Source organism: Astyanax mexicanus, chromosome 12, assembly GCF_023375975.1.
Source record: "Astyanax mexicanus isolate ESR-SI-001 chromosome 12, AstMex3_surface, whole genome shotgun sequence".
NCBI lineage: Eukaryota > Metazoa > Chordata > Actinopteri > Characiformes > Acestrorhamphidae > Astyanax > Astyanax mexicanus.
In genome coordinates this window covers 38776163-38790128 of record NC_064419.1, presented here as the reverse complement: position 1 = coordinate 38790128, position 13966 = coordinate 38776163, and the positions used below count along the sequence as shown (strand labels likewise).

Sequence of the window (13966 nt, the reverse complement as noted above, 5' to 3'; positions counted from 1 at the left end):
ACCAACAACATACACGCTTCCTAAAGATGAGTGGCCTGCCTAAAACACACAGGCGGCTCTGGAGCTCTGCAGGATGTAAACGTGACCTTTTCTGGCCTTGCAGATCCACCTCCCCAAGTTCACACATAATGCAGGCGTGTTTAAATATGGAGGAGAAAAAGGGGCTGGATTTCCTTTTGAAGCCTCAAACAGCTGGGTCCTAACCTTCAAGAGGGGGGAGAGAGCGAAAGAGCGAATAAAGAGAGAGAGAGAGAAAGAGAGAGAGAGACTGTGGAATGTGTACTTTACTTATGACTTGAGGTGGAAAGCTCACACTCACGCTCACTCCCAGCCTGTATATGTGTGAGTGTGTGTGTAAGTGTGTGTGAGTGTCAGGGCATGGAGTGGTGTGGTGAGAGGGGCTTTGATGTAGGCCAATAAAATGCTATTTGCATATTAGTTCCAGGTGGGGTCATGCTTGGAGAAGACCTCCGAAAGCATTCATGTCATAGTATGTCAGAATAATTCATACGGTCACATGGGGCAGCCCTCTCCTATGTAAAAGGTGTGTAAGTAGTGATGAAATGGGGAAGACTCTGGGGGGAATGAAGCGCCCACAGCTGTCTCTCTCCTCTGCATTTCAAATGTCTTCCCACACCCCACCAGAACCGAGCTTCAAAAACCACCAACACCAGGACCTTTATGGACATTCTGCTTCCTTCTACAAGTATGTGTGGTGGGTTAGCTCAGCTGAACTGATTCTGTATTTGGCTGAAGAAGTCGGGGCGAGACTTTACCTCGGAGTACCTCCTCTGCCAGGCCTCCAGGATGGCAGCTGCTTTGTCCTCGTTCCAGTTCATGTGCGAGACCTCTTCATAGCCCTTCAAGTGCTCGTACATCTGTTTGGGGGTCATGAGCTGGAACATGGTCTGCAGAGCCTGGGCACTGAGAGGGAGAGAGAGAGAGAGAGAGAGAGAGAGAGAGAGAGAGAGAGAGAGAGAGAGAGAGAGAGAGAGAGAGAGAGAAGAACTGTATGTTAATAGCATAGCATTGTATCATGCAAAAATACAAAAATATCTCCACCTTTACTTTACAGGAGAAGTAAAAAATAAATAAAAATCTGAACTTTCAATGGAAATCAATGGAAAAATATATTTTGAAGACATCATAAAATTCTGATACACTATTTACTATAGCATTTACAATTTTTAAATGTTTTCAGAAAGTTAAAAAAAATTAAAAAAAAAGGGATACAAGATTTTTGTAGCCTATACGTTGCTGTAAGCGTTTATAATTGTGCATTGGTTTTGTTCTGTAATCACACCTCTAAAACAGTAGTAGTAGTAGTAGTAGTAAAACAGTAGTAGTGATATTGGCAATGACATTCAATATTGTCCATTGTGTTTACTTTGCAAGAAAAAACAATTAAAGTGATGAATCAAAAATATCAACTTTATGTTGATTTGATTTAAACTTTTATATCCAAATTCCAATGTCTAAATATTCTTAATGATTAAACGTGTACTGCTTGCTTTTAAAAAAAAAAAGTCATACAAAATGCTATTACTATTACATTATTGGTATAAAATGATAACATTGTCTCAATTATTTTTCATACAATAAATAGTCATATATTGATTGGTTATTATGACAGGACTATTCACAAGTGCGAAATTAAGAAACAAGCTTCTTAATTTCCAATGAAAGTCAATGCTAAAATATATTATTTAAAAAATATATTTTTAAGCATTCCTATTGGTTTGTTGATCATGAAATTTTGATAAACTGTTTTTGATCAAATTTTGATAACATGCCAAAAAGTAAAAAAAGGTCATTAACAACAATGACAAATTATAGCCTGTTTGTGGGCTCATACTATCATCAAATCTAAGACAAATCTAAGAACAGGAATAAATCTGCTCAAATACAATGACCTATTATTATCATCCATCACTATGAATGAGAGCAATAACAGCAGGTTAGACCAAAGCATTTTTCATGAACCCCAGAAGCACAGAGTACAGAACCTCTCAACTGGAATCTCGAGTACCTATAGTGCCAGCCCATTACTTCCAATAAGAACCAGTCTTAAGGAAAACATCAGAAGGTGAGAAGATTCCTGTAGACCGTCATAATTAATCACTGCAGAAAAACCCAATTGTCCAATTGTATTATGTATGGCTAGGTAGATAGATACTTTATTGATCCATAAAGAATATATGGTCAGTATTACCTGAGAAGTCTGCCACTCTCGTTCTTCTTGGTTCCTCCGAGGATGAGCTCCTCCTGCCAGTGCATGTACTTTTTGGAGACTCCATAACAGCCGCCAGTCAAGACACGGGCAATGTCCAACGGCTAGAAGACCAGACACAAGCAGAGAAATTTTGGATTATTTGTATATACACCATATGAAGTACCCTCATAAGGGGGGTTCATACAGGTTTAGACTTGTGTGTGTGAGTGTGATTTCTGTAAAATCTGTTAACTTTACCCTGGTAGAGTTCTTGTTAGGAGCAGACAGTGGGCAGTCTGGGTCTGCAGGGTTGATGCAGGGTCGGTCCATGTAGCCATGGCCTACCTCAGCCTTCACCAGCATCTCCTCAAAGCTGTCCACCAGGTGGGTCACTGCCTTCAGCTCAGCAATCAGCTCCATTGGATCAAAGTTGACCCACTGCAGAGGGGGTTTACCACTGTGGGAAAGCAGAAGAATTAGCCATTAACTGTGAGTGGCTCTATCTTTAGAAAACTAGAACAACCTGGAGATCATGGGATTAAGGGAATACAAGAGACGTTAACATTCTGTGAGAAATTGGACCAGGTCATAAACACCTTAAATGTTGATTTATACTTCTGCACTGAGTGAATGCAGAGTCTACAATGTTGCCTATGCAAGTGGCCTACGTTGCTGTGAGCGTTTATACTTGTGCATTGGTATTGCTCTGCAATCACACCTCCAAAACAGTAGTTGGTTTTTATGCCACTGTGTTGCAATTTGCCAGCTTGTTCTTTGCTGTTTGTGCTGAGTTTTTCAGAGGCAATGAGTTTTTCTAGGCCAATGAGTGATGAAATCTCTCACCAAGAATTAAAAAAAAAAAAGAAAAGAAAAAGAGACCACTTAAAAATTAGGAGTTTCTTTGATTTTACCAAATGGAAAACTTCTGGAATATAATCAAGAGGAAGGTGGATGACCACAAGCCATCAAATCAAGCTTAACTGCTTGAATTTTTGCACCAGGAGTGGCATAAAGTTATCCAAAAGCAGTGTGTAAGACTGGTGGAGGAGAACATGTCAAGATGCATAAAAACTGTGATTAAAAACCAGGGTTATTCCACCAAATACTGATTTCTGAACTCTTAAAACTTTATGAATGGAGACTAGACACCCTGGTATAACTTTAGAAATACATGTAGCATTATTTTTCCAATGTATTTTATCTTTCATTAATCAACTGTGTGTAAATAGGATAATGAAAGGTTTCTCCTGAGAAATTAGTTTAAAGCACATTTATTTAGCTAGCTGGTCCTTACATAGACTAGTCACAGCTTTAAACCATTTAAAAATGTTAAATAAAAAAAATAAATGTATTGATTTTTTTTATGTCAGCACTGTTGCATGCAAATAATCAGATTGGATTTGTCTGTGCCAATGTCGCTAACATATCTGCATGGGTTGCTCTCATAACTAGTTCAGCATCTGTAACTAATCTTGGATTCCTGCATTTCCTTCATTATGGATGTGGTGGAGTCATTGTTTGTCATGTTAAGACACATAAGTCGGATTTGAGCATCCAGACTGATACATGTCTGTTCTAATCAGATTTGAATCACAAATGTAACCACATCCAAATGTGGTTTGGATCTCATTTGCAAAATCAGACGTGATGGCTGTCAAAAAACTATCACAAAAAAATGTGGATACAATCTAGATACAACGTGCCAAAAATCTGATTTGGACTGGCAGTATCTGAATTGGACTTAACCAAACTGGTTTTTAGAGTGGAGAACCACTGTGTTTCACAGGCAACTGAACAAATACAGGGTTAGGCTTTGATTAGGCAACATCCAGCCATTGATGGAATGCTCTCGGTCTGGCTTTTGCCTCATGTGGGACACTATTAAAGCCAAGACTGGCTTTTTTATTTAGAATAATTCCATGATAATGACAGCCATGCAGCACAAAATCCAACCAATCATCAGAGCACAATCCTCACTAATTACACTACACTGCAGGCCTGGCTTACAGTATATATATATTACAGTATGTATGCCACCTACCCCCCCCCCCCCCCCGGCACTTTGTCTCTCCATGCCATCTTCTCTCTTTGAGTTTTCAGCTTCATCAGATCCCTTCCTTCCTCACTAAATCTGTCCGCATGCTATCCTCAAATGTCCTCCCTCGCTCCCAGAATCCACACTCCCTCTCCCTTTTCAACCTTGTGCTATCATTCTTCTTCCACTCCTCTTCCACTACAATTCCATGGTCCGGCCATGTCAGCTCTTCCTCACCCACCAAACCAGCTGTCCTTCCATCTCTGCCACATCTCTTTCTCTCTCTCTCTCTCTCTCTCCCTCCTTTCAGAGCAGGCTCCTCTGGCTGGCCCTCCATGACTCAGACCACATTGTATGTGCCTAACCAGGCTTGGGTCATTATTCCAAGTCCCCCAACCAGAACACAGTAAAATCCTTATTTATTTGAGCGTAACTGTTGCAAGGAGCTATTAGAAGCAGAAGGGGAACAATTGCGTGGGGGGCCCAGAGCAGTTCGCCCAGTCCACAGAGCCATCACAATGGAGGCCTTCAGAGAGGACCAGTTCAGCCCTCTCATGCACAAACACAACAAAGCGATCCGGCCAAATCAATGTTTATCCTTCGACTGCCTCCGCCGCTCAGACGCAAGCACGTTTCTGCATTCAGGGTATTTGCAGGTATGGAGATATTAAATATAAAGCTTTTTAAGACTTTTCACTAATGTTACATTCACCAAATTTACACTTTAAACTGAAAATAGGGTCCAGTGCACTGAACTGAGGTCGTTATTAAATGCACACTTTCCCATGCCTACAGAAATCAAGTGATAAATGCACTTTAAAATAGTGCCACCCAGAACCGTAAATAACGCCATTTATTCCAGTCAGTAAATTAGCTTGCATATGGAATGTGAAAATTGCGAAATGCAATGTGAAAAAAAAAACGTTATAAAAGTTATATTTACTGCCTGTGGCATTTTCAAAACCTTTGGGAGATTCTTTAAGGTTCCATAGACGCTTATTATTTGGACTGAAGTTTGATTTCATTGATGTCTCATTATTTATAACTTTTAAGCCCATTTTAAAATTAAGATTTCCAAAAAGACAAACTTAAACAAACTAAACTTTAAACTAAACTTAAGCCAAAAGCCAAAACAAAATACTTTTAAAAAAGTGGAGTGATTGTTACTTACGAGAGGTAGGCTATGCCTGCATGTAGCTTTGCTCCTTCCCAGAAGCAGTCCAGAGGTGTAATGATCAGACAGGGATGTAGATTTTCTATTATCTGCAAAGAGACAAAGGAAATCAGAAAAAAAGACTAAAGTTACCAGGAAGTATAAATTATATAAAAAAAATGTAGACTGCTATAGGCTATATTTATTGAACTACACATATAGACGTAGTGCAGAAAGCATGTGTAATGCAACATGAATGGTTTCTTAGCATAATGTTGTAGAGGTTCCTAATATACGGCAATTAATTACGCTAATTCATTTAAAAGTAGAGCCACTAATTACAGGATCTCATTAACATAACACTGGGCTGTCAAATCAGCTGTAATGAAGACCTACCATGACTACCCACCAAGTTTTATTCCTGTCTGTTCATTAATTCTGAGTGCAACCAGTTTTTGACAATGAGTGTACATATATAGAGATAAATATATGTGGATCTGCCTCACCTGGTAAGCTAAATTGTTTTCCGTGATGAATTCTCCTGATTTGTAGCATAAATGTTCTAACTTCCATTTCCTGAGAAGAAAAGACAAATAAAACAGTTAGTGTTAAACACTGAACACTGCTCATAAAAAAGACAAGGGCACTTTTTGAGTGCTAATAAATTAAATACATTATAACTTATGGACAATCTACAGATAGCTAAACTTGCGTGTTTTTGCTTCCAGAGCAATACACAGCAATGCAATTGGTTGGCTTGGCTAGCTTATTCCCCAATGCAGCCCTAATTTAATGTTTTACAAAAAACACTCATGTTAAAAATATGTTTCTTGTATTTGTACCTGTTGTACATGGAAACATGCACTCTGCTAGCTTTGATGGCTGAGTCCAGATGCTGTTTGAGCGCCTCCGTGGTCAGAATGTTGGCACCCTGGTCGCGAGGCGTCTGGATCATCAGCTGAGGGTTAAACATGGCCTCTTCCCCGATCTTGAGCCGCGTATACTTCAGCTCCTGGTTCACCCTGCCATCCACTACACAGCGAGGAAGAGAGAGAGAGAGAGAAATTAAAGACATGTGAGACACATCTGACTCAGAACAGTTTATTTATAAACTTAATTCTGCTTTTAAATCCAGAATAAAATGTAAATCTTAGGTTCAATCTTAGATTTAATACAATGTTCCATTCTCAACATAAGATTCGATGCAATTTATTATATTTACTATGTAAAATATCTTGATTCTAAAAAAACAATACCAATCTCTATTTCACACAGCTTTATTCTTGTTCAAATTTTATTTCTAATTTTTATTCCATTTTCTCCCCAATTTGCACGGCCAATTACTCAACCCACTCATTAGGACTCCCCCTATCACTAGTAATGCCCCAACACCAGGAAGGTGAAAACTAGCACATGCCACGTCTAATACATGTGAAGTCAGCCACTCCTCTTTTTGAACTGCTGCTGATGCAGCATTGTCAAGTAGCAACACAGTGCACTTATAGGAAAGCGCAGCGACTCGGTTCTTATACATCAGCTCACAGACACAGCCTTGTGCTGAGTGACATCATCCTTTGGAGTGATGAGAGGAAAGAGTGCCATCTACCCACCCAGAAAGAGCAAGGTTAATTGTGCTCTCTCAGGGCTCCGGCAGCTCATGGCAAGCTACATGAACAGGATTCGAGCTTGCTATCTCCTGATAGCAATAGTGGCAGCGCTTAGCTTGCTGGGCCACTCTGAATTATTACAGTGTTTCTGCTACACAGATTTGGCGCAGTGGCCCATCGCTGAAAACTGTGAAATGTCTCTGCTGCTTATAAAACATTGTAAGATTAAATTTTTTAAACATTTATAAGCTTTTAATTTGAATATAGGAAGTGAATGAGAAATAAAATAAGAGAGAAGCTTACATTAGTTTAGATAAAATTTACAGTTGAAAAGAATCAAATGTTCAAAATTTAACCAGCCAGAATTGCACACAGGTGCTTCATGACTCTGAGCACTGTTAAGATTACTCCACCATGCACCATGTAGCACTTGGACTGTACTACTGTACATGAAATAAAAGCTATATGTAAGCGAGACGTAGAAAGTCTCAGTGGATCTTGTGAGAGAGCTTTTTCAGCCTTTTGATAAACAAGCAAATGCTAATGCTAAGTTAGCTCGGCTAATGTTACTATACTAGCCCTGCACAGTTCATCTATTAGCTGGAAAACAGCCAGTTAGTAAAAGTAGTACATTTTTATCATGCATAATAAGTGATCTCGAATGCTTTATTTCTTTTATTTTTTATGTGAGTAAAGTGTAAAAATGTATGCATGTTAACAAAGATAGAGACATAATTCAACACTTGTATGCCCACAACAATACACAGTACAGTACACAACAATCCCAATGATTTCCTAAACATCTCTAATGTGAAAAAAAAATCTGTTTTCAAACAAAAAAACAGATAATTCCTACCCTATATTACTATAAGTGAGTAAAATAGCACATAAACTCTCAGAATGAGTACAAGTACACTTAGGACCTCAAACTCAAACTGCTCCAACGCAAACAACACTTTTAAAGGCGTCACCCTCACGCGCATGCATGTGCATATGCACCCTGCTCACCAGATCTCCAACAGACACACATGATTGATGAGTGTAATCAGTGGCACTCAGTGTATGTGTATGCATATGCATGTGTGTGTGTGTATGTGTGTGATGCTTTACAGAGAGCCTGGGCAGAGAAGTTCTCCTGTGGCACACTTAAGCCTGATACACGAACACGCAGCAGCTCACACTGCTACAAAAGCCGCCTTTCAAACAGGCCTGCTGAACGCCGTCCAAAGCTGTCCAAAGCTGCTTCTCAAAGCTGTCGATTCTTCATGCCTGCTCTACCTGCCCGCTGAGAAAATAAAACTTCTCCATTTCCAGGATCAAGGACCCTGGAGGACCCGGGAATACGGCTCAAGCTGGCGTCCCAGTTACTTAAAGCATCACGCCAACCTGCTTAAAAGGGGTTTTCACACGTCAAGCGACAGATCATGCACTCGTTCTACATCTGGGTTCCCATATATAAAAAGTTGACAGTACAGCAGTATGTAAATTAATCATGAAGTGTTTGTTACCTCAGGGGACAACTTGGGAACTCCACACCTGTCCTGTATACGGTATAGGGTGAAAACTAGCACATGCCTCCTCTGATACATGTGAAGTCAGCCACTGCCTCTTTTCCAACTGTTGCTGATGTACACTAGCATTGCAGAGTAGCATCACAGCGCAGGATGGAAAGTGCAGCAACTAGGTTCCGATACATCAGCTCACAGACCCCTTGTGCTTATCGACATCACCCTAGGAGTGATGAGGGTAAAAAATCGCCATCTACCCACCCAGAAAGAGCAAGGCCATTTATACTCTCTCAGGGCTCTGGCAAGCTGCATGAAACGGATTTGAACCACAGCAAAGTAACATGAACTGTTAAGCAAGATGGAGCAAGCCCTAAATGTAGGTAAAGTCAAGCCCCACACACATATTCTGAAGGTTAATTCTGTAGCATGTTTGAGACATGGCAAAAGTCACGGGACACAATACTATTTCCTGTCCCTTGAAATTCAAACACCTGCTCAAGACTTCAGCTACATTTTAAATAAGATTACACAGAATCAACAGATCTTCCAGTAATTGACATTCACACCACTGCAGCACTGCAGTAATCCCCCTTAATAAACAGCTGTACCAGTGCATTTGTTGACAATTAACAGTGGAAAAAGCCTTCTGACTGACAAGGACCTTTTTTACCAATGTTTTTTTTACACAGATATGATTCAGATTACACAGCGTAACACACTCATCACATGAGGTCTCTTCCAGCTTCCAACTTCTGTAGTACAACACACTCATAGCTAAATCATTTCAAGTATGATTGGAAAGGGATGTGATGACTCAGTCTGACAATCTGACCTCACAGAGAGTGCAGGGAGGGCAATTTAGCTGGATTTCATACAAAAGAAGTTGTACGGAAAGGAGTGTAACCGCTACACTTGCTCCAAGTGCTAACCAAAATCGTTTGGAACTTTTTGTACTTGCTGGATCATGCAAATTCCCTCAGGTTTTCTCTGGTTTTTAAGTTTATAATCACTGTAATTTTGTGTGATCATAGAGTATGAGCTCTAGATTACAGAATTCTCTGTAATCTTCCAATAATTGACATATTTAAGCTTTTAAGTAGATGGTTCCAATACTACTTATACTCATTTTTGGACCAGACATTTGATCAGATTTTAAAATCACAATTTAGAACCAACATTTTAAGGCCACAAGACTAATCAGTTAAATGTGTGGATATTTAACCTTCCTCGATCCACATGGTCCCATGTACCAGAAATACATCATAGAAGGTTGATTATTATTCACAGTGGACAGAGCAGTGGGTGGTAATAATTGTGACTGGTGGCATCTGGCAAGAATAGCAAAAAACAGACAAGCTTGGGAGATGGGACATGGCAGAATACTATTATTCATAAATACAGTGTCCCAATACCACACATAATACATTCTAATCCCTGAGACCCTGCAATCCACATTTCTCCACTCTCTTAACTGCATTACTGTTGTAATTAACGTCTCATAGTTTCATAGGCCCTAAAATATAGCCCTGTGGGACTCCATAAGATATGCTACACCAATCTCTTGCCAAACAATTTAGGACAATTTCTGCATTAGAACTGACAGCTGAATAATCAACCTTGGGTTCAGGGGGTTAAGCCAGATATCTAAACAAATAAATCTCAATTCAGAATCAACATTTCTTCTGCCTACAAACAAAACTGCCATTCAGATTAAGCGGCTTCACTGTGGGGGAGTTTGGGGGGCTGGGCAAAACAATATGTTCCAGTTTATAAACTTTAATCTAATTTAACAATGGCTTTTAGTTCACAAGACAGACATAAGTTGTGCATTTTGAAGCCATTGTAACTGAATTAAACATGAAAATAACCATGTGTTTCTCCGAGGCGGGACCACCCAGTCGGCGAAGAAAGACGAGGGGGAGAAAAAATGTCTACAAGCATTAGGACAGCGCAGGCTTTCTTCCTGGGCCCAAAACACGCTCACATCTGATCTTGTTTTAGGGGCATGTTTATAATATCCATCATTAATCGCAGCTTTGACCAAGCCCGAGCGTAGCTTCAACATGCTGACTGGGGCCAGGTCGATTATGTCCTAAAACGGCTTAGCGTGTTCCTTATTTAGAGGCCCTGGGAACACCAACAGACATCTACAGAGGAAAAGGCCTCAGATGTCAACGAGAAAGACGTGACCGTACGACAGAAAGAGAGAGATCTTCTCGCTGGATGAACTGAGGTGAGCCGAGTAGCCTTCAAACGCTGGAAGGCTGCTCAGATGTTGGCCAGGATTTACTTAGGAAACAGGAAGGGCCCTGCAACAATGCACGTCACTCACTCTACAGGGATGGGGTCTGTATTACAGGAAACGTCACATTATGGCAAGAACCCAGGAGAATTCTACACTCGTCTGGGGGTGCGCAGAGACTGGGGTCACAAACGGCCTAGCCTCAGGTGTGAAATTAACACCAGCATGCAGTCACAGCAAAAACACTGCCAGGAGAAAGAGCATGAGCGTAAGATCCCAACTCTATTCAGTCATCTGTTTACTTTACTGAGTTAATGAAAGCATTAAATCAATGCTTTTAAAGGTACAATTCCTGTCAGTTAAACAGGCATTAGGCAGAAGCAACAGAAGCAAGAGTAATATTGATGTACCAATGGGATCTATTCATTCTAAAATGCACAAAAAACAACAAAAAAAAGAGGAAAAGAGGAAAGAATAATACATCCATAATCCATAGTACAAAACCTTACTCTTGTCCTTATTCTTGTGTACAATGGAACTATGAGCATGAACTATGAACTAAGAACATTATTATTCCTTATAGGACCTTACCCATACAGTATAGGGTATGTTTTGCAAAGATGACCACCTTTTGAACCACCTTAACCATTATAGACCAGCTTAAACAATTGGAAACCAACTACTAGAAGAAGCTGTTTATGAGCTGGAATTTTCAGCAAGGTGATAAAACTGCATCCAGACTTAACCTAATCTAGCTAATGAAATTTTGGTCAACAGCAAGTTATTCCTTTTATAACTTTCTGTTAAATGTTTCCTATGCCAGGCCTTTTCTGAGAAGCAGTTCTGAAGAATTTGTTGGTTTTGTTGGTTGTTTTTTGTTCTAGTGCAATACTAGGCTACAGACAAGGTAGGGCAGGCTTCTTGTAGCTGCATTAAAGAAGGCTGTTCCAAATTGAAGCACATTTCCCATACAGCCAAGAACCACAGCTGACCTTAGAGGACGCAACTGATGTATCCTTCATGGTCCTAGGTTACCAAAAGTATAAAAGATTTTAAACTATAGTCCAACTGAAGACCCTTCAATTTCCTTGACTGTAGATAGGGCTTTAGAACTCAGCTAAGGTAAAAATTCTGGTGTTGTCCCAATCCTAACTGGATACTGAGCTGGACATTTCAAACGGTACCCACTAGGGAGTTGGTTGGGCGTCTGAACAATTGCTTGGGCACTTAATAATGTCACCGACTCTCTTCAGGGAACATTTGTCCTCAGTTACCTCAGCGCTGTCATGTGATACGAAAGCGAAAAACATACTGCACTGGAAACTAACTACGAGCAACCTGGGAGAAAAGTGAAGAAGTATTTCTTCTTTAAAAATGACGAAAGCTGGAAAATTTGCTATTTTGTAACTCTATTAAAAGGCCAACATGCTTAAACAACTCGAACACTCAACAAAACTCTCTAAGAAAAGACTTAAAAGGAATAAATGCACAGCAAACAAACCAAAAGAACACTCAAATAGCAACAAGATATCACATAAATAGGCCATGTAGGTACACTGATTGTTTCAGTCCAAATATACAACCTATTTAGCTTTTTTTTTTAATCTAGTCTCTGGTAGCACTCTTAAGCCAAATTCACATAAGCACACACACAACTGATAAAGCTGTATAGCCTTTCCTGATCTATATTTTACATGCTGTATCCAATAGGAGTGTAAAAGCATTTAACATAAATTTAACAGGATTGCGCAAATATGTACTACCTCAGTACAGCATGTATGACCATGATGGATTGTAAAGGAAACTCTCACTGATTAAATTCAGTACACTGATTGATTGATTGATTAAATTCAGCAAAAAAGAGCTTTTACATGATCACCACCCCACTTTATCCCAAACACATCTCAAATATACTAAATGGAGCTTCATCACTTCAAAAAACACAGCTCAATTCTGAGGGCTTATGTACCCCTTATCTGGCCCACAACCTGGCATTAGGTTGGTTAACTATGGAACGTTAGCACTTGACTAGCGTGACAAGTGACAAATCAAGATTTTTGGAATTTTCTAAACAAATGAATTATGATGCAGTGAAGCGACATTCTACACCCATTGGCCAAACAAAATCTTTGGACCAATGGTAGACACAGGGTTTCGAGCTCCCCAGCTTTTGGTTGGTTTCTCTGCTAGGTTGGTTGCTTGATAATAGTTCCTAATCGCTACTGCGTTTTTGAGAATCAATACACTATTGCCAAACAAAATATTACAATACTTCGATATATCAATATTTTCTTACACCCGTAGGCCTGTCACAATAATTACATTATTGACTATAAATTACTATATTGACAATAAATAGACATGACCTCAATAATACTTGATAATCGTGATATCGTATATTGTGTTTATTTGTATGTTTGTTCATATATACTATAACTGTGAGCATTATTTTATCTGTGAACATTTTATTTGATGCACACAGTGTGGATGGACTGCAGAAGAATGAAGAAAAATTTGCTATATTTTTAAACTATGATTCATTAAAAGGTATTGTTTTTAAAAGGGTATAATTGCTTTGTAATGCTATTTTATTATGAATATTATTATTTTGTATCAGTGGCATTTAAATTGTCTTTAAATGACAATAATATAGTTTATCGCAATACTTTTTGCAATTATGCATTGCCACTGAAATATTGTTATCGCAATACATATTAATAATACATAGAGTTTATCACTTTCTATACCAGTTTAATACCACTTTCAGCATCACATTTAAAGTTTTTTTCCTATCTTTCTATATTTTAGCTCTTTTCTCCTTTAGTTCATCTCAGATTTAACTGCTTTTTTTATATGTAGATCTTCCCTAATGCCTGCCTGACACATTTTTGCCCCAAAGTAGAGAGAAAGCGATAGAGTGAGAGTGAGTGCGAGAGAGTGCTAAGAGTGAGAGGGAGAGTGCTACGAGTGAATTGGGTGTGCATGTCAGTGTGTGTTTGAGCTTGAACCAGGCCCATTCACTTTGTTGCATAACATTAACCCCTGAACCTCCCTTTTCATTGGTTGGGGGAACGCGGATTGGAAGGGGCCTGCCATCGCCCCCCGCTTTTTCAAGCTTTGCAGCGCCATTCTCACCATTCAGCTCCACTGCGGCTTTTGATTGGCCTGCCTATGAGGGTTGCATGGGGCTCTGCACAAAAGGAAGCCCC

General features: G+C 39.5%; 1 protein-coding gene across 2 annotated transcripts in view; it reads right to left on the bottom strand.

Moving 5' to 3' along the window:
• ptch1 (patched 1) overlaps nt 1-13966 on the bottom strand; it is an 82765-nt gene that overhangs the window by 50679 nt on the left and 18120 nt on the right. For both annotated transcript variants that reach the window (XM_007231599.4, XM_007231597.4), the window contains exons 3-8: nt 6243-6432; nt 5907-5976; nt 5419-5510; nt 2471-2669; nt 2213-2334; nt 777-924 (exon numbers count right to left, since the gene is read on the bottom strand). In XM_007231599.4, coding sequence (XP_007231661.3) covers nt 777-924; nt 2213-2334; nt 2471-2669; nt 5419-5510; nt 5907-5976; nt 6243-6432 — 821 coding nt within the window. The remainder of the gene's footprint in view (nt 1-776; nt 925-2212; nt 2335-2470; nt 2670-5418; nt 5511-5906; nt 5977-6242; nt 6433-13966) is intronic.